This window comes from Fusarium mangiferae (genome assembly GCF_900044065.1).
Source record: "Fusarium mangiferae strain MRC7560 genome assembly, contig: FMAN_scaffold017, whole genome shotgun sequence".
Taxonomy (NCBI): Eukaryota; Fungi; Ascomycota; class Sordariomycetes; order Hypocreales; family Nectriaceae; genus Fusarium; species Fusarium mangiferae.
In genome coordinates this window covers 28,937-48,994 of record NW_024573937.1, presented here as the reverse complement: position 1 = coordinate 48,994, position 20,058 = coordinate 28,937, and the positions used below count along the sequence as shown (strand labels likewise).

The following is a 20,058-nucleotide window of genomic DNA, read 5'->3' as shown; positions in this document are numbered from 1 at the left end:
TCTGTATGCAGCCGAAAGCTGCAGCTCAAAGGGGACGAAAGGCTGGAGATGGTCTGGGAACCAGCTTACACGTCAATTCGAAGCCAAAGTTGGCAACGAGTCAACAAACTCTCAGAATTGATACAGACAATGGCAAAGAGCAAGCTACGATATGAGCTACACAGCTACCTGGGACCATGGGTATTAAGTAACGCTCTCGAAACTCATGCAGGCAGGGTTCGACGATCACACCAAAGCCGGGCGTAGAGCAATCAGCCCAGAATGGCAGACTAACCAAGCAAAGGGCGGAATTCAAGCCTCATCACCATCGTGTGACCTTATCAACTCCCTGCAGGGGCTGGTCGTTCTAGGCAGACTTCCCCTCACTTTAGACGAGAATTCGACAGCCTTATTGCCTACCAAAACGCCTTGTCTAGCTTGTCCATACCTTTCAACCACATCAAAAACCGCAGCGCTAGCCGTTGCATTTCTAGCGCCGTTTTTATCGCTTGAGCAGCCAATCTGCCAACCCTGCATTACACAGCCCCGATGCATCTCAGACATGGCTCACAGACATGCCAAGCCAGAGCTGAAAGAACCCCGGGTACCCAAACCTCATCCTCGGGATGACTCGTCTGAAGCATGGGGACGTGCGACTTGACTTGGGATGCCACAAGATCTATCATCCTGTGTTCTCCGTCATATGTCCGACCTGGATCACAGCTAAGAAGAAAAAGAAGCATACAGCTCTCAAACTACCAGGGCTCCAAAAGCTAGGTGCATGCTTTTGATAAGAGCAAGCAAGCTATCGTCCGTTCCTGACCCTCCACCCCGCATGCTCGCGCTGGTAGCCCACATCGGTAACCGATGCCCTGTTGACTGACCGAATCAGCCACGCCTCCGTGTCAGTCTCTCATCGGTGCCTGGGAAGAGCTCTCTTCTCTTTCTGCGGCGAGGTTCCTCAATTTTGGGTCAGCCCCGGCCAGCCACTCCGGACTGCACGCGTCCCCCGTACAGAGCTTGCATACTGCGTTCTTATCTTCTTCCCCAAAGACTCATCTGGCCCTTGCATCTCTTTCATTTGGGGCGAGCGTGTGGGTGTTACCCATACCAATTAGACCGTCCCGGGTGAAGCTCAGTCAGACTTCTTCCGTTGGCCTCTCGAGCAACAGCCCCGTTAACAATATTTCTTAAGATACTGCTGCCCGTCACTCGTCCACAACCTACTTTGGCCCCATCCACGGCTACGTTTCCCAAGTGATCGTCTTTTAGCTTTTGTCCAAAACCCAGGTCCCTGCCATCTGAGGCCCCTTTGTAACATAAACCATAGCAGCGTTCGATGGCAGGCCCTCTACAGGTTGGAGACCTTATCAGCCTCGGGCGCCTAGCCTGGGAAGTCTACCGCTACGGCTGGTCTGAAGAACATAATGCAAGTAAGTGACCCAAGCGCGATACCTTTGTTTCTCCTGCAAGGTATGCCTTGCGGGGCTTCGCCAACGCACTGCTTTTATTGAATGTCAGCCTTCGCGAATAGGTACATGTACCTGGCGATCACACAATCCTTCATCAGTCCGCCTTCAGTAGATGTAATGTCGTTCTGACTGTATGGCAGCAAAACAATATGAAGAATTTGGAAGAGATGTCAGAGGTCTCGGTGAGAACCTCGATATCCTCAGCAGAGTAGTTGCATGGGCAGACAACTCTCTCCAGAGTCAAAGACGTCAAGGTGCACCAGCAAGGCTACGATGGGACAGGACGTCGCTGATTCAGATCATTGGGGACTACGAGATGACATTAAGAGAATGCAATGAACTTCTCAGATCAAACAATCGATATCGTGTAGGAACCAACCCTTTACGCAACTTGGAATGGAACGTACTCGTTCAGCCCGCAGCCGATCAACTGCGCCAAAGGATCATGCTGCACAACTCGAAGATTCTACACGTCCTGAAACCGTTTGAAGTGTAAGTGAATCCAGTTGGTACCGTTTCATAAGCTGACGAGCTCAGTGACCTCCTTTTACGGGTACGGCAAGATATCGAGCGCATGCATCGAGACCTCGCGGACCGCATCACAGCCGCTCATCACGACATCCGCCGTCTGATGGGAGTTCTTATCCCTGACCTTGATGAAGCCCTCGACCAAAGAGTTCAGCGTAGTGTTATTCTACTAGAAGTGCCCGTGGACTTGGACGAACAGTTCCGGTTTGCAGCGCTCACCGGCCACCCCGAGTATCGCATCGAGGAAGACTTTGAACTCACCGAGCTGTCGGATGCATTCATATTGAACTTTCACAAGAGCACAATCAACTTTAAGTCTGGTATGGTAGTGGAAGAACGTGTTCCGACGGTTGACCAGTATCTCAACTTGCTGAAGTGTGTATGGATTTTCAAGAGAATTCAAGCGGCCCCCGCTTTGCGGGAGGCGGATAAGGACACTTCCCACTGGCCATCCTATGCCCGGCAACTGGAGGATGTAAGTCGTGTGTTCACTTATTTGTAAGGTATGGACTAACGGGAGTAGGACTTATCATCTCAATGCGCTCGATTTGGTCGCGAGTTGGTGACGCCAAGGATCATCACTTCGACACTCAAGCGGGACATGTTCACGATCTGGCCAGAGAAAGAACCCGCCCCTCTTGTTGACCTTGTTACAAAAGACGAGATGATGGAACAACTGCTAGAGGTGTAAGCTTGGCATACCCCCAGTTTTGTTACAAAGCCTAACGATAGCAGAAACTTGCAGAGCTATAGTCCAGGTATCGAGAAGAAAGCCAAGCTCCTAAGAAGGCTAGATGCAGATGGGCGAAGATTCAGAATCATCATGTCTGGATCAGCTCAAGCGGCATCGGGCAAGCCAAGACAGCAAAGTTAGTAGAATATCTTCTTGTCGAGGTCAAATGCTAACTTGCACAGCTGAGAAATTCGACTTCGATATTACTACAATGGTCTTCAACCCGCAATACGCCTTGCCCACCGGCACTCATATGACACAAGAGATCATCGTACGGCAGAACGAGAGAATCGCAAGGCTAGATTTTATGGACGGAGCTGATATACTGAAGTTCCAACAAGCGGTCACTGGATTCAAGCCATGGGCCTCTGCCACGCAGTACGACTGTCAAGTCATTTTCGTTCTCGGTGGCGTCCAAGAGACAATCATGGAGAATGCTTGCCTTCAGCTCTGGATACCCAAATCGACCGAGGGCTCGCTTGTCACTAATAGCGATGCCGCAGTCAACAACATCAAGACTTCATCAAGCCGTCAAAACTCCATATCGACACTTACCTCTGGAGCGATGCCAAGTTCGCCCCTTTCAGGGAGCAGGCCATTTGCATCACCGGCGCAAACGCTTTCTTCTTATGGAAACGGTGGAGACGGGTTCGCTATGGGCCCTCCTGGTCGTCACCCAAGTCTCCCAACTATACCGCAGAGACAGCCCACAGGACCCGAGTTCTACGGCTCGTGGCCGGGAAGAACTTCTCCAGAGCCCATAGGGTCATCACCTGTAGAAAGACAGAGTTTCTTCCCTATACCAGGACCGCCGCGTCAGTCTCCACCACGGAAGCCAGTCGGATCAAGTCCATCTCCTCGTCGCTCCAGCTCCCTCTTCCCTCCCCCCTCCAGCACTACAACTATGACCAATAATGGACGTTCTTTCAGTATATCAAGTGGCGTCTCAAGCAACAGTAACTCATCCAACAGCGATGTTCGAAGCGTTAGTATTTCTACAGGAACAAATTCCACAGGGCTTCTCCATAAGCGTCCAGTGAAGCCGATGCTGGTCTTGTTTACACAAAACCGACAAGGAGACAAATTCTCATTTGTGACGGTTCAAATTGACGACGAAACAAACATGAATCCAGAGCGCTGCAACTGTCGCCGATCCGGAAGAGATGGAGCATCCTGCGATATCGCGGCCATCGAGAAGAAAAAGGGCGATGCTCCTATTTCAGCCCGAAGATACGAGCAGTCACCGTCCGATGGCGAGATGGACTGGAACTTGGCTCGGCTGGCGCTGAATAACCCTGCCTCAACGAGCGATAGTGTCAACTGGCCCAACCTCAAACGTGTTAGCATCAAGTTTCCAACTCCGCAGGCACGAGCTAAGTTCTGTGGCACGCCAAATGTCTGTCACTGCAAGATTAAGAAGGAAGGCGACTTGCTCAAGTGCATACAAGAACGCCATCGCGGACTCTGGGGAGAGGTTCAAGAGAACTACAGGAGGCAGATGAATAGCTTTCACAAGCAACGATATGAGAGCAGATCTCATGTGGTCTATGGCGTAACGAGTTGATGGATTTAATATACGAGAAAATGACGGGAAATAACAAGTTCAGTTTGTATCTCTATGTAAGGGGGCTTTTATGATTCTCACGAGGCGAGGAGTAATGGAGCAGTCATTGGTTACAGGCGTTTTTAGAAAGCTAAGAGAGGGATTCTCAGATAGGTAGGGTCACTGATAAATGAATGGTTACGCTGTTTCATAAACATCACTTTTGATCTGCAGAGACTGAGGTCCTTCGAATGAGAAATCATATTTTAAATAACCCGATAATCATCATAAATATACAGACCCCTTATACCCTACTGAACTTTTATACTTTTCTTCCTACATCCATTCAAACCTGCTTCTGCGGATCGATGCTATGCTCCCGGCTTGAGCCTGCTGTGGCCTTGTTCTGTTGCTCTGTATCTTCATGGATCACGACATTGGTCGCTGAACGGGCTGCATCAATATCATCTTCCAGCTCCTCAGGAAGTGTAAGGTTGAGGATCACACAGATGATGGCAGCAACCGCGAAACCGGTCTCCATGACAAGAACAATAGCGTCGAGGAAACCCTGAAGAGAGCGGTTGTCACCCTCGTATGTGAAGATTTTATCAAAGTAGTTGGGTAGAAGAGTTGCACCATATCCCAGAGCCAGACCAGCAGTGAGAATGAAGCGGTTGCGTCGAGTGAAAGGGACGCCACGCACAATGATAGACATGCCCGATACAGCCACAGCACTGAAGAGAAAGGTTGTCATGCCACCAAGAACAGCTGATGGGATGGCAATGAGAGCGGCAGCAAACTTGGCAAAGATACCCATGATGATCAGAAACATGGCGCAGGCAAGACCGGCTTTGCGGTTGGCGCATCTGGTGAGGACAATAACACCGTTGTTCTGAGCGAAGACAGACATAGGAGTCATTGTCATGAGAGCACCAATACAGCCAGCAATACCATCAGACAAGATGCCACCCTGGATACGAGATTCATAGGTCTTTCCGGTCACCTCTAGTTTAGAAACGTCGCATGTGGCTGTGACATCGCCAATAGCCTCGGTAGCACAGACAAGGTAAACAGCAATCAGAGGGAGCACGAGTGGCCCGTAAACCGATAGAGGGAACGTGTGTACCCAGGCGAACGAAGCAACGGGAGCAGAGTCGATCCCGGATCGATCGAAATAACCACAAGCAGCAGCAATAATGCAGCCGACTAGTAGTCCAACCACGACCGAGGTAGATTTCATGATGGGCGAACCGAATCGTTCACACAGGATAATGGCAGCAAAGACAGAGAAACCCAAGCCCAGGAATTCTGCAGATCCCCAGGGAAGAGGATGGGGTGCGTTGATGTTGGGGCAAAGAGCAAACAGGCCGTCGGTAGCAGTCATGCATCCTCCACTGCCACCCATCCAGTTGGAGAAACCCGACTTGATGAGCTTGATACCGATGAGCATAACGGTCGGGCCAGTGACAATAGGCGGCAGGACCTTGAGCAAGTACTTTGCGGGAATGAAAGAGACGAGGATGTTGATCAAAGCACACACAGCGGAGGTACCGAGAATGGCTCCGTAACCCTGAGGGCAAGGCAAGGGGTTTCCATCAGAATCCGAAGGACAGAAGCCATTGGCGTACATCTGAGTGAGACTTCCTTGAGCGACAGGAATAACGCTGAATGAGACTCCAACCACGGACAGAACTCCAGTACCGAGATAGTATCTAAGACAATGTTAGCCCAAACTCTTGCCGCGACCAAATAACACTTACTGTGTACCAAAAAGCCTGAATCGAGTGATTTGAACCGCAGAGAAGATGCCAGAAACGATGAGAGCGGTTGAGACGAGGTATTGTTGCTGCTCAGGTAGCAAATTGGCGCTGCTGCTGATAATTATCGGCGGTGTAATCACACCTGCTAACATGGCCAATGCATGTTGAAATCCGAGCAGCAAGCCCAAGAGAACTGGCATCTTGTCGTTAAGACCAAAGAAGGGACTTGGGTTGACGCTCTTCTTCATGAAGGGCAGGTTTGGGCGAAAGAGAAAGGCATAGTCGTAATCGCCAATCAGGCCATGCCTGGTAGTGAATGCCTTTTTGAGGCCATTGCAACGCTGAGCAATTGATTTCGGTGGCGCATGCTCGGGGGCAATGGACCTTGGCCCTTGGTCCTCATCCATTGCTGAAGGTGTTAAATGGAGTTGTGTGAAGGAACTGGAAACAGGCTGACGCTGGAATGGCTTGGTGTCGATGGCGTTGATCGTCGAGGGTCCAAGCGAAAGAGGTATCTTAGTGTCGATCAACTCAACAGACACCGGCTTTGGATGTTAACGTTGGATGGATATTGACGAAGGTTTTGAAAGGCTCCAGTACTGAAAGTTGATATGGGCAATATGAAGGTTTATACTTCTAATGCCTCTCCATATAATTGAAGTGATTGGCGAGCACGCGAGGCCGTTTTTGGGAGTGACCAGAGTTATTTTTTGGGCTTAGTGACCCAAGACTTGTAACTGATAACTCGTGGATCCAGAGATAGCTTATCAGCAGTTCTTGTTCCCCAGATGCTTGACAAATGGCTAGAGATGGGGCTGCGGGTGGGTGTCTGCGGGTCCGAGTTTAAGAGCCCCAAGCGAGTGAGGTGAGATGAGATGCAGATCAAAAGACAAGGTCAGCTAAGAAAACATGCGATGCTAATCTGAAGCCTGATATTGATGACATGATGGTGCACAACCGCTCCTTTAAATATGCAACCCCGGATTCCACGATGGGGAGGTATGAATAAGGTTGTTTTGTTATCAGGCCGGCCAGTCGGGAAACCGGTATTGGAGGTGCGCCTCGGGACGTGGGGGACGGACAGAGGAGTACGGCGTGTCGCAACCATTGGGCTGGGTTTGAATCGAGGAGGGATGAGATAGCGCATCGGCGCATCCCCGAGGCATCGTCTGGGGTTGTCACCCATCGCCACGGAATAGGCGACTTCGGCTGTCTATCATGGCCAGGATTGTGATGATAAACCCAGCATGAGCAGCGACAGCGCCAGCTGAGCTTTGTCTGGGTATCAGTCTGAACTTCAGACCACGGGCTGATAGGTAATCGGTTTGCGAAATCGGATGACTCTGTGAAGAAGATGGCACCAATTTGGAGCAACCGTCGGAATTCAACCACCCAACACGTTCCAGTTTATCTCCAGTGTGCATGCATTGTACGCCACAGTTTACTAGCAGATATGCATACTGAAGTAGTGCTCGGCCATGAGCCGTCGGCCAACCACAAGCTTATCAGATAAGATAGAAATGCGAGTAAAATCGGCTGTCGGCTGCGTCCGGTGGTGATAGCTAAGTGCCTGTGATTCTTGGGAGAACGGAGGCGGGCGACTGCGCAATAAATTCCATCTCCAAGATGAAGACGATTGAACAGAGCTAAAAGAATGGCGATCGATCGGTCGGAGATGTTATCACAGCTGCGAGACTACGCCAAGCGGCGGCGACAAAGTCATAGAATTGTGTAAAGGCCGGCGGCGCTCCAGATAGATCTTGACGATTGATGCGACAATGATTGAAGAGGAAGAAGAAAAGAAGAAAAACGCTGGTGTTGTAAGATCAGCAAGAGGAAATATCAGACAAGGCCCTGGCTCAGAGCGGCAGGCAGGCTGGCTTGAGCTAAAGGCGGGAGGCACCGGAGACTGCCGCTATGTGCCTGCCTCTCCGCATTCATGGAGTTTTTGTTACTTAAGAAAGTGCTTTGGTCTCCATCCTTGAGCATGAGCCTCATCTCTGATCTCTGATGCAAGTGTCAGCCAGTTCTCGGCATTTTATCTTGTTCTGTAGCTCTAATGGCAACATGAAAAGAGAGGCCTGATGCGGTCCCTAGGTGCCCGTAACATATCCCTTCTTTTCTTTTTCTCTCATTTTTTAGAGGCCTCCAGATACACAACAGCAATGCAATGGCCACTTGCCGAAACAACAAACATTTGGAGATACTCTTCGTTCCAACAAGTACAACACCATGGTGTCACAGAGCAAATGTCACGGTCAGTTTACAACTCACCCTGCGTCACGGCAGCATTATCCGAAAATAGTTCAGAAACGCAGCGACTTCCCCAACCCAAATTTGGTTCAACACGGCATGATATTCCTTACCCAAGGTAATTTAATTTAGCAGAATCTTCCAAGAGGAGCTTCTGCTGTCTTCTTTGTAATGGGAACTGCTATAGTGCTTACTGTCCATTCATCGAAGCCACCAGACGGGAGCGTTGAAAGAACAACCAATCATATTGCCATTCAATGCCAACACTGAGGTAATATGGGTTTTATGACACAAGGGGATGCGTTTCTTGATTTTGCCCATCCTTTCTCTTCCTTCCATGTCCGCAGCCAACCACGATCTTCCATATCACTTCTCATTGGCGGACTTGCTCCGTCACTACGAGACTTTGTCTCCGATCACTGCTCCACTTGACGGAGCTACCCTCCGGCCGGGACGGATAAACTGCCTCCTGTGTGTTCCTAGGGGTCAAGAGCATCCCCCCCTCCGTTACACATTCACATTTGACGTCTTCATGACAGAAACAATACACCTTTTGCCCCCTTTTACATCAGGTTTTCAGGGTCTCACGCAGGGACTGTCACCAAACAGACAAGGCGTTGCCGCTTGACCATCCCCATCCCCATCTTCGGCCCCAAGACCATCGGTTGGACCCTTTTTTTTTTATGTATTATTAAAAACAAAGAGATCAAATTTCCTGTTGTCCTACGCCTAAGCTCCTAGTTCCCTAGTCAAAAGGCAGAGGTGGCGTCTTTTTTTGCTGTGGCGAAAAATTACACAACAAACGGTCACTTTCCTCTCACAGGTAGAACAGGCGCTGGCTGCTAAGGGATTTTCGCTCAAACGTCTGATCTGGTCTCGTCTCGTCACAGGTCACGCCTATTCTATCTGCCCATAATAATGTGCCCTAGCTCACCTTGTGCTATGTCTCTAACTTGTGAATCTCTGAACTTTCATCAAATCTCGATCGATTCCTTCTTTTCCAGTTTTAGTCCTCAATCCAATATTGTTGTCATTTTGGGCACTTGATTGATGTCGCGCACGTTGGACTTCGATAAACCTCAATACCCGCTACCGCTACTGGATACCTCCGGCCAGCCGGCATCGGCCCTTCATGCACCACTCCACCAACGGCCTTCATCGTTTGTCACCACGAAAAGTTACTGATCCTGATCTTGTTGCTATCCGTGACAAGCTTGTTGACGCTCTCGCCCTCAAGGCGTCCGCTCTTGTGACGCCGCCAGCCACCAACTTGTCTCCTCCATCTTCGCACGCTGGTCCGCCCGGCACGGCCCAGCGGCCCTCCTCTCGATCTCGACATCGCCGACCAAAACGTCCTTCTTCTTCATCACCTCGTTTAGTCGTCGGCCCCGACGCAATTCATCGTCTACCATCTGAGCTGGCTCGGTTACACTTGTCTTCACCGCTCATTGTGTCGAGCCCTTCGAGATCAAATATCGCTCGCAAAATTCAAGCCATCATTCCTAATCTCGACAGTCGAATTCTGTGTTCATCTAATACCACCGTGCCAGCCCAGGCGTCTGGACGAGATTGCGTTGTCAGCGTCGGCGGAGGTTCCGCTGTTACTTTGGCCCGAGCTGTTGGCATACGGAAAGGAATCCCTCATATTTGCATCCCTACGACATACAGTGCAAGCGAACTACACCCAGGCGGAGGACCTAGCGATTCATCTTCTGAAGAGAAGGGCGGCGTTCACGGCACTAGGATACTTCCCACCGTTATCATCTACGACGACAACCTCACCATGAGCTCTCCAACTCGATTTTCAGCGCCCAGCGATGAGAAAGTCATGGAGGACTTTGCTCGAGCCGACACGCTGCCCAAATCAGAAGATGCCTGCTGGAGCTACCTTCACATTCCAGGCGTCTAGCACCTGCTGGTCTTGTCCATCTGGATATCTTTCCTATAATCTCTTTTTAAATCAATTGTCTTGTACCAGTGAGGAGCCCTTCGGCCTCCTATTCTCATACCAGGATCCCCCACCTCACGCCGATTTCTCGGATATGGGATCATAATGATTTTTGCGATATTCGCACAACGCACGCCACCCACCCGCCTCACCCTTCGTACGGTTGAGGAATCATGGAGAAAGGAGGATGACACCCGGTTTGCAGAGTTTTCTAGTACTCTGCATTGCATCACCGAGATATCGCGCCCTGCTCTGCAAGACATAGACCACCGGCTTATCCTCCACAATTCTCTGATAGAGTATTTTTAGGGACGATGCCGCTTCGAGTCCTTCTCTAGTCACCGGTTCAGACGCAAACCTTGATGTAATGGCAAGGTATCTGCTTCTGCCCCTTTCCCGGGATAGAATAAGTGCACTTGTATTTTCCGAAGCTACTGGGCTTCGAGAAGACTCATCAAAAGAGACTTTTGGGTCTCGAGTCAAAACGTGAGGCTACTGGGCCTCAAAGAACTATCACCGAAGGCCGTGTAGCATCGACCGAGGGGTACTTCTCCCCGACTCAACACGAATGGGTTTTTGGTTATTTCACTATGTACGTGATCGTGCTTCGTTTCGGAAGACCACCAACTGCACATGAGTTGTTGGATGTCCACCTCCTAGGGTGGGCTTCTTCACAAATTAGATAGATAGCCATATATGGAAAAATTGAAGGTTATCAGCATTGATCTTTCTCTCTTAAACTTGTAATGAAATGTAACTTGTTTCGTGGTTTAGGCTTTGGCCATTCTGACCGTCTGATCGCACTATTTTATCGTATCTACGCCGGGTATCGTAACAGCTTTTTCGTCGCCAAAAAAATCCCACTCAATCCAAGCCCTCAAACCCCATGACGCCGTGAGCTCCCATGGGCCCAAGTTTGCTCTGTTGGGTCTCCTTGCGTCGCTTTGCCCTGCGCTTCATCTCCGCAATTTGGTCTTCCTCACTATCGTCGTCGCTGTCGCTATCAGCAGCTCGCTTGCCGTTGCCATTCTCTCCAGCGTCACTATCATCGCTATCGCTGTCGTCATCTTCATCCTCTTCGTCATCATCGTCATTGCCTCCCTGAAGAGCAGATAGCTCTTCCCAAAGCTTTACGGTTCTTCCACCAGCGCTGATAAGGCGATTCTCACAATCGAAACCCAGCGATACAACGCTCTCCATATGGTCGTGACGCAAATTGGCTGAAATGTCCACCTCCCGAAGAACAAGGTCAACAACACGCAAGCTACCATCACCTACACCGCAGACGACCTTCTTGCCAAGTCCCAACTCTTGTGGGACCAAGACCATGGCATCGATACTCTCCCCGCCGCCCTTCTTGTCGCCATCTACGATGATTCGTTCCTGTTGATCGTCCCAGGCTCCTTTGTCCCACATGGTCAATACACCCGAGCCGGATCCTACTGCCAAAACGCCGTTGTTGCGATGTCCTTTAGGGCCCAAGCCGGGAACGAAGCAAGAGGATAGCAGCTCATCCTCTTGGTCGTCGCTGCGCACAAGCACTCCTCTCCGAACATCGGTCACGGCGAGCGTGGTACCGCCAGTGCTGACCCATTGCTTGGGGAATCCGCTGGTGCTGGCGCTAGTGGGCGGCAAAGGTGTTATGGAAGAGACGTAGTCGGCATGGGGAAAGTGAGTCTGAACGGGTTTCTTTCCCAGTTTGCCGTCCTTGAGGTCAATGATGTGAAGGGCACCTGAGTCGGTCGCAAGAAGCAGGCTCTGGGGGTTCAGGACGTGGAGGAGGGTCGGCGCATCGGGAACCGTAGTTGCAGAAGGAATCACGAATTTTGAAATGACTTGACCGGTTTTGGGGTCAAAGTGCTTTACCAGCGCATCGGTTCCAGCCGAATAGACAGCTTTGACGGGTTAGCTTGACGAACAATGAACAGTCAGAGCAAGGCTCATGAAAAGCTTACCGGAGCCATCGTGCGAGTAGACCAAGGATCTACAGCTTCCCTTGTGTCTTCGAGTGCGCCAGACGGATTCGATCATACTCTTTCCGTCGCTTAGCACGCTCGTGTCACCATCGGCATCGGCATTGTCGTCGGAAGAAGAGCTGGATGGCAATCGAAAGGTCTCGACATGGCCACTCGATAGACCGACGGTTAGGAGTGGTTCCGTGGGGTGGAGGGCTGTTGCGAATACATCTGCCGACAGAGGTAGTGTACATGTATTCTCGAACATGTTGAAGTCAATGCTTAACAGTTACTCAAAAAAAGAAAACAGTCAGGTATACTTGTATAGCATTGCTTGAAAAGGATGAAGAAAAAAAAGAAGCTCGAGCCAATGGAAGTCACTGTGTTATCGCACCGATAACACTAGTTCACACTGTCTTTGGGTCAAGTTCAACAGGAACACCGAGCGCTGAGGTGGGTATCACAGCGCAAGACTGTTAATTAATTTCTTTAAAACTATACTCATTACATCTTTCAATACATCCTATCTCCCAGAGCTTCTTCTGAGCCCCTATAAACTCCTGCAATGTTGAGTATTCCCACTACTGTTACCAGTCGCAAGTACTGAAATAAATGGGCCCATTGAATTCTACCTAGACTGAGGTGCGAAGCTCCAGCGTCCAGAAACCCACCCACCCTAAAAGCTCAAGGTATGCAAAACATCTTGTTTTCCCAGCTGTAGATGCACTTTTGAACATGGGAAACTGCTATCAATTGGAGAGCGTATCATAAATTCGTCATTGATATCTTGTCCTTGTTTTTCCTTTCCAAGTGCGTGTTATGAATGCAAGCAGCGTATATTTATTTCCCTTCGTGACTTATGATTCAAGAAATTAAGAGCATCTGATGACCTCGAGCTTATGCGTCCCTGACTCAGTCAGATGCCCATAAAATCTTATCCATGAGATGAGAGGCCGGAGGTTTCATGGCAAATCGATCGATCTTCTGTCGCTAATGGAACTCAGGCGGTAGATCTCCACGGGTAAGCACCCGGGTGGCTCCACTGAAGGTTGGTTTTAGGGCCGTTAGAGGGCAAAGCGGGGTGGCGATAGGTCAAGATTCGAGTGGAAGGACAGCCTAGAATCTAGACCCAGACAAGGTCGGAGTACGATGGAGGGATCCTTAAGTAATCTTGCCAATATCTAGCTAAATTCTCAAGGGCAGGCTATTTTAAACCAGTCTTGTTAAACCACACAACCCCCAACCTCGTCCGACGATCTGTTCCCCCTGCCGAGGCTGCTTGCTGCTTGCATGGGCTAAGCACGTTACAGCCGTTGATCATGACTGGTAACAAGGTCTCCGAATCAACTCGCGAACGGGAGATATTCAAGTATGGCCTTGCACCATTCTCATCCTCACTCTCGTCGCATCCTCATCCTTTGCCGTCAATTGAAACCTCTCAAACGGACTCGTCTGACAGATAACTAGATATGACTCGGTCCTTGTCGCCAACTCTATTCGCAATGATGTCGCAAACCTTATTCCGTCGTCTTCATTGCGACCATGCTCGGATCCTGCCATGACAGCTCTGGCCCAGGTGGCTCTCTTGAGACTTGGCGCCTGTCGCGCCATGATCTCGCTGTTTGACTGTCAACACCAGCATATCATTGCTGAAGCTACACCTGCGCTTCGCATATCTGCTCACGCCAATCCTCCTAGTTCTGGTTCCGATAGCCTCTGGCTTTGTGGTACTGCAATACCTCGAAGCTATGGTATTTGTGATCGTGTATTGGTATCTCGCGAGTCTGGCGGACCACAGCAAGCATCTTTCGCTTCGGAACTCCCAGTCACAGTTATAAGCAACCTCGCTGAAAATGAAGAGTATCGCAATACCTGGTACTACAATGTACGCCCAGAGCATCGCTTCTACGCAGGAGTACCGATAAGAACCCGCCGAGGTATCAACATTGGCGTCTTCTGTATTCTTGACAACGAGCCACGGGAGGCACTTGACGAAGCATCACTCCAAGTCATGCGAGATGTTTCAGCGTCTATCCTGGGACAAATGGAACTGACACGATCTGGAGATGGCAGGCGTCCTGGCGAGCGCATGGTTCGCGGTTTGGGAAGCTACGTGGAGGGTAAGACGACCCTGTCAGGATGGCAAAACAGTTCAGCTCATGCTTTCAATACCGATGCAAGCACAGAAGAGGGTTCTCTCAACCAGACGCAACAAAGGATCCAGAATCAGAGGGATAATCCCACTGCTGCTGCCGACACGGACAGCATATCCACGCCAGATATTTTTGTTCTTGAAAGCCCTAGTCAGAACAGGCCGACAAGCCCGTTCCATCCAACAGACAAGCCTCCCCATTCAGCTCCAACTGGAGAAGAATCGCGATCTCAGCAGCTGAACCAGATCTTCTCGAAAGCGGCAAACATACTACGCGAGTCGATTGAAGTTGAAGGGGTCTTATTTTTGGATGCAGGTGTTGGCTCTTTTGCTGGCAGAATCCGGTCCGGTTCTTTGCGCCGCAATACAAGGACCCACGATCGCTCTTCCTCTTCCTCATCTTCGTCCTCTCAAGGTAGAGGCCACATTTCAGTCTCATCCCCCCGGAATTCCGCAGACTCCTGGTCCTCAGGTGCTATGTGCCCTGTCCTTGGGTTCTCTACGTCTGTGTCTTCCAGTATCAACGGTGAAGCCCCATCAGGACGCAGTCGAACTATACCCGAACGACAGCTCCAGAGGCTACTGCGACGCTATCCAAAAGGCAAGATCTTTAACTTCGATGGCGACGGAATGATGGGATCGAGTGATCCGACGAGCGAGGACTCGGCCATGGCCGCTTTCCAGGCCCAAAAGGCTCGGAGCATTCAAGAAGGGAAAGGGGGCGACAAGCACAAGTCGCGGAAGGTCAACGATCCGTATTCACGGAAAAATGAAGGCCTGGCTATTCGTGATGTCTTCCCAGGAGCACGCAGCGTTGCCTTTGTGCCTCTATGGGATTCTCACAGAGAACGCTGGTTTTCCGGGTGTTTTGTCTATACAATGACGCCAACCCGCATCTTTACAGTCCAGGGGGAACTGAGCTACCTTGCCGCTTTCAGCGCAGTCATCATGGCAGACGTTGCTATGATGGAGAGTTCCATAGTATCCTTGGCGACGACATCTTTACTCAGTTCCCTATCCCATGAACTCCGGTCTCCACTTCATGGGATTGTTCTGTGTGCCGAGTTGTTGCGCGATACCGCACTAGATGTATTCCAGGGCGATGTATTGCGCTCCCTTGAGGTCTGTGGTCGTACACTTCTGGACACCATCAATCACTTGCTTGATTGGACACGCATCAACAACTTTGTCAAGGCACCTAGTGGACAGTCGCCAAACTCAGGTATTGCCTTCGTGAGAGGCTCACAGTCTAACCAAAGAAGTAGACCAACGGACGGGATGATGCATATCACTTCGAATCTAGATCTAGACATGTTGGTGGAAGAAGTTGTGGAGTGTATTCATGCGGGCCACACCTACCAACAACAATCACTCTCGCTTGTTCACGATGACAAGCCGAATGAAGAGCTCAATCGTGATCCTCTTACCCGCCTTGATGGTATGGACGTTGCGGATAGTATCAAGGCTGGAGAAAAGATCAGTAATGGAGCTGGTCCTGATGCAGTCCTTGTGATGTTGGACATTGACCCGGCGGTAGACTGGGCGTTCCATGTTGAGTCAGGGGCGCTGAGGCGCATAATCATGAATCTTTGTGGAAATGCCCTCAAGTATACTACACGGGGTTATGTTAAAGTCTCTGCCTACCAGGACCATCCTGGGCAAAGCCGGTCAAGGGATCGAGTCGTTCATATCGATATCATCGACACAGGAGCTGGCATTGGTCAAGACTATCTCAACCACCGTCTGTTCGCTCCGTTCGCTCAAGAGAATGTTCATTCGTCGGGTGCTGGCCTTGGTCTGAGTTTGGTGAGGAAATTTGTCAGGGCCCTCGGAGGCTCTATACATGTCCAAAGCAAGGTGGGCACGGGAACCCGCATCGCGGTAAAACTACCACTAGAAGCTGTCAATGTTGATTCGACGGAAACAATGTCCGACCGCGAGGAGTTCCAGTCCCAGGCCATTGAGTTGTCGGGTCTCCGCGTTTGCATCAACGGCTTCACACCTCTCGGCGGAGGCGGCTCAGAAAGCCAAAGTTGGAACTCTAGGGAGTTTGACGAACGTGCTTTGCTGGAAAAGGTCTGCCACAATTGGCTGCATATGCAAGTTGTCGACTCCTTCCATAACACCGAGTATCTTCCTGACCTGATACTCTGTGATGAATCTCACCTTGAAACGATGGCAAACCTTCCACGAGACGAGCTATCGTCCCCAGTTGTCGTGGTGTGTCGCAGTGCTGCGGTCGCTCGATCGCTTGATAGGTCACATAGGTCACAGCGCAAGCTCAATTGGGGCTTGTTCAGTTTTATATCGCGCCCGTGAGTCATCTTTTTGTTGCTAATGGTTCCTTACCGCTGACGTTCTTATGTAGTGTGGGACCGAGGAAACTTGCCAAAGCCTTTGTCCTCTGCTTCAGGCGCTGGATGAAATTACAAGCAACAGCTGCAGATCGTGCCAGCGTCTCGACTAGACTCGACGAGCCACCGACTGTATCGACGGCAGAAACAGATCTTATCCAAGGTGGTTCAGATGACAAGCAACGCGGCTATTTTGATATTGCCCCAACGATGTCTCCTAAGAAGAGAAGGGCGCATTGGGATGACGATGACGCACAGACTCCGTTGCCATCAGTGCCCGCTTTGCAACTACTTCCAACACCCCAAGATCAACGGTTCCTTCTGGTAGAAGACAATGCTATTAATATGAAGATCCTACAAACGTACATGAAGAAGCTGGGTGTGGCGTACGACTCGGCCTCGGATGGACTCCGAGCTCTGGAGCGCTACAAAGCTCAAGAAGGGTGTTACAAGTGTATTTTGATGGATATTTCCATGCCGGTAATGGATGGGTTCGAGGCTACACGACAAATTCGAGGGTTTGAGAAGGCCTCGGATTTGCCACGAAGGCATATTGTCGCTATTTCTGGCCTCGCTTCTAAGGATGCGCAGGAGGATGCTTTTGCGAACGGACTGGATCTGTTTCTCTCCAAGCCAGTGCAACTCAAGGAGCTCAGTCGGATTCTCAAGAGTCGAGGGCTGATTTAAACAGGACTGGGATATTGAAGGATACGAACACGAAGCGAACACGATACCACGACTTTTCTTTGGCATTATTTTCTTTAGATTTCTTTAGGAGGCTCTGGCGTTGGCGCGGTTTTATCCGCTGTATAATACAATACCCAGGCATGGATCCGCGAGGGAGGGACTTATTGTGGCATATGTTACTAGACAGGATAGAACGCAGGCGCAAACGGGTTCTTATCTGGGAAGAACTTGCATTGAGAAATAGGAAACACGGCTTAATTTGAACGGGATTGAACAGATTTTGAAAGATCTTATGTGACATTTTGTGTTTGTTGGTGAATCAGCTTGATATCTTAGTAGTATAGAGGTACGATTCCTCGATCTGAAGCATTGGCTAGAAAACATCCACTTCACTCATCTACACCTACATTTCATCTGCGGGTCAATTGAGAAAGTGCCACCCCAATCAGTGCCCTCTCCAGTCCAGCATAAAGTAGGCAATCGTCAAGCACTTACATTCCTTCTAAACGTGCATCATCGGAATGACTTTCAAATGGCATCTGCTATTCCTGGCGGTGTTGACCGCAACTGCCATGTCTCAAGCTGAGCCATTCCGTTGCGTTATGTATCTCACAGGGTAAGTGCATCTCCTTGGTCGCCAAGCAAGAACTTGGGAATATTCACTGACTGAAATTATACCTAGACAACATGATATTGTCCCATCGAAAAGCGCACTTGAAGATGTCTCGCATGTCATTCTAGCATTCATGCGCTCCGAGACCTTCAATGTTGATGATCAACCTCATGACTATCCGCTGTTCACCTCTGTTTCCGACGTCCGCAAAAGGTTCCCTGGCGGCACCAAAGTAATGGTAGCCATTGGAGGATGGGGCGATACTCAAGGTTTCGAGGAAGCGGCCAAGAATGAAACCACGCGGAAGCGATGGGCGCGCCAGGTTGCGGCTATGGTCACGACGACAGGCGCTGATGGCATCGACATTGACTGGGAGTATCCCGGGTAAGGAATATTGCAATCTTGGTCACTACTAGGTACATACTGACTGCAACAGAGGCAACCGTGATGATTACAAGCGAATTCCCAACTCCCGGCGCGAATGGGAAATTAATGCATTTGTATCGCTCCTTGAGGAGTTGCGTGCTGCCATTGGTCCAGACAGACTTCTTTCAGCGGCCGTTCCGGGCAAAGACGTCGATTTGATGGCATTTACACCCACCACCGTGCCAAAGATCATGAAAGAGGTCGACTTCCTCAACATCATGACGTACGACCTGATGAACCGTAGAGATATCGTGACCAAGCATCACAGCGGTGTCTCGGATTCTCAAGACTCAATCCAGCGTTATGTCGACCGGGGCGCATCACCGAGTCAGCTCAATCTTGGGTTCGGATACTATGTCAAATGGTTCATGACCCAAGACTGCTCACAAGGGAAGCTTCTTGGGTGCCCTACGCAATTGCTTGAGGACCCTGAGACTGGAGCTGATCTAGGCAAGACAGGCGGCTTTAGCTGGCACGACGATATTCCCCAGGACATATCCACATCTTTCAAGCATGCGAGAACAGCTGGGAAGTATGATGAAGACGGAAGCTATTTTTACTGGGACGAGAAGGAGTGGCGATGGTGGTCGTTTGACACTACAAAGAGCATTCAGACGAAGTTTAGCCATGTCGTGCCGGAGCTCGGAGTCGGGGGAGTTTTTGCTTGGGGCATTGGAGAAGATGCACCATCATTTGAGCATTTCAAAGTCACAGCTGAGGAAGTTCGTAAGATCCGGAAGGGGCATGATGTTGACCACGACTCAAAGGAAGAGGGGAACAAGGATGAGTTGTAATGTGACATGCGTACAAAAGGGTAAGCAAGTGCTCGACTACCTGGCTAGGCCTGGGTAGCTGTTGAGATGTTATGACAGCATGGCTTACCCATGTATGCACATGCACGAATCGCCGACCTCCAATTGAACGGTTCGCCAACTTTATCCATACACCTTCCAAAGATGCTCGATACCTGTCTCTCGACCAGGTTATCTACACTCTAACCCCTGTTTTTTTTGCTAGCAGGGTACCTACCTACAAGGGTTTAACCTTATTTTACTAAAATATCTTTCTATTTTCTTATTTTAAATTATAAATATTAAATAAATAATATTTTAAATATAAATAGGTATTTTTATATATATTTTTAAGGAAAAATACAGCTATTTTAGATATATTTATAATATATCCTGGCCTTTAAGGTAGGGCTGTCACGCGCTAACAAAAATACAGGGGCTGAACTGTAGGTTATGCGTGGCTATGGCAGGGGCTCAATTAAGCTAGGTTTCGGCAAATCACAAGGTCCATACTAAACACGCCTCTAGCTAAACGATTCAGTGTAACGCTGCTAAGCTTATTCTTAGCTTCCCCCTCGAACAACGCCCACGTCTCCTCCACACGTGCTTGTCAAAGATGCCCATCTCGTACGGACTTGGCCTACTGCTAGCTCCGGGGACCTTATGCTCTTTGCAGAAGCTGGCCTACAAGTGCTGTGATCTGCGATGTGATTGCTCAATTCGTCGCTTCTAGGCCGATAACCAACACCGAAGGTTCGACAAAAACCACATCCTGTAGGGGTGTTCTTCGTGAATGGGCTTGTTCCTGGGGATCTTGCGACGTCATCTCGGTGCATTGCCCAGATAGGACTATCGGGCTGCGGA

The 20,058-nt window shown here is 49.9% G+C and overlaps 6 protein-coding genes across 6 annotated transcripts; 4 read left to right on the top strand and 2 right to left on the bottom strand.

Annotated features, from left to right (window-relative positions):
* Window positions 1–1,318: 1,318 nt before the first annotated feature.
* Window positions 1,319–4,276, top strand: FMAN_03991 (uncharacterized protein; the record flags this gene model as incomplete). The annotated part of the gene is made up of 6 exons (XM_041824087.1): window positions 1,319–1,412; window positions 1,592–1,943; window positions 1,989–2,454; window positions 2,503–2,666; window positions 2,715–2,848; window positions 2,895–4,276. The coding sequence occupies 6 exons, from the start codon at window positions 1,319–1,321 to the stop codon at window positions 4,274–4,276; spliced, it is 2,592 nt and encodes an 863-aa protein (XP_041689603.1).
* A 325-nt stretch (window positions 4,277–4,601) lies between these two features.
* On the bottom strand, window positions 4,602–6,422 carry FMAN_03992 (putative uric acid-xanthine permease; the record flags this gene model as incomplete). The annotated part of the gene is made up of 2 exons (XM_041824086.1): window positions 4,602–5,967; window positions 6,016–6,422. 2 exons carry the CDS (start codon window positions 6,420–6,422, stop codon window positions 4,602–4,604), a joined length of 1,773 nt encoding a protein of 590 aa, XP_041689602.1.
* Window positions 6,423–9,400: 2,978 nt separating this feature from the next.
* Window positions 9,401–10,177, top strand: FMAN_03993 (uncharacterized protein; the record flags this gene model as incomplete). Its single annotated transcript, XM_041824085.1, has 1 exon — window positions 9,401–10,177. The coding sequence occupies one exon, from the start codon at window positions 9,401–9,403 to the stop codon at window positions 10,175–10,177; it is 777 nt and encodes a 258-aa protein (XP_041689601.1).
* Window positions 10,178–11,080: 903 nt separating this feature from the next.
* FMAN_03994 (uncharacterized protein) lies at window positions 11,081–12,439 on the bottom strand (the record flags this gene model as incomplete). Its single annotated transcript, XM_041824084.1, has 2 exons — window positions 11,081–12,111; window positions 12,172–12,439. The coding sequence occupies 2 exons, from the start codon at window positions 12,437–12,439 to the stop codon at window positions 11,081–11,083; spliced, it is 1,299 nt and encodes a 432-aa protein (XP_041689600.1).
* Window positions 12,440–13,490: 1,051 nt separating this feature from the next.
* Window positions 13,491–17,364, top strand: FMAN_03995 (uncharacterized protein; the record flags this gene model as incomplete). The annotated part of the gene is made up of 3 exons (XM_041824083.1): window positions 13,491–13,540; window positions 13,639–16,638; window positions 16,692–17,364. 3 exons carry the CDS (start codon window positions 13,491–13,493, stop codon window positions 17,362–17,364), a joined length of 3,723 nt encoding a protein of 1,240 aa, XP_041689599.1.
* A 572-nt stretch (window positions 17,365–17,936) lies between these two features.
* Window positions 17,937–19,197, top strand: FMAN_03996 (uncharacterized protein; the record flags this gene model as incomplete). The annotated part of the gene is made up of 3 exons (XM_041824082.1): window positions 17,937–17,980; window positions 18,047–18,361; window positions 18,414–19,197. The coding sequence occupies 3 exons, from the start codon at window positions 17,937–17,939 to the stop codon at window positions 19,195–19,197; spliced, it is 1,143 nt and encodes a 380-aa protein (XP_041689598.1).
* Window positions 19,198–20,058: the final 861 nt, after the last annotated feature.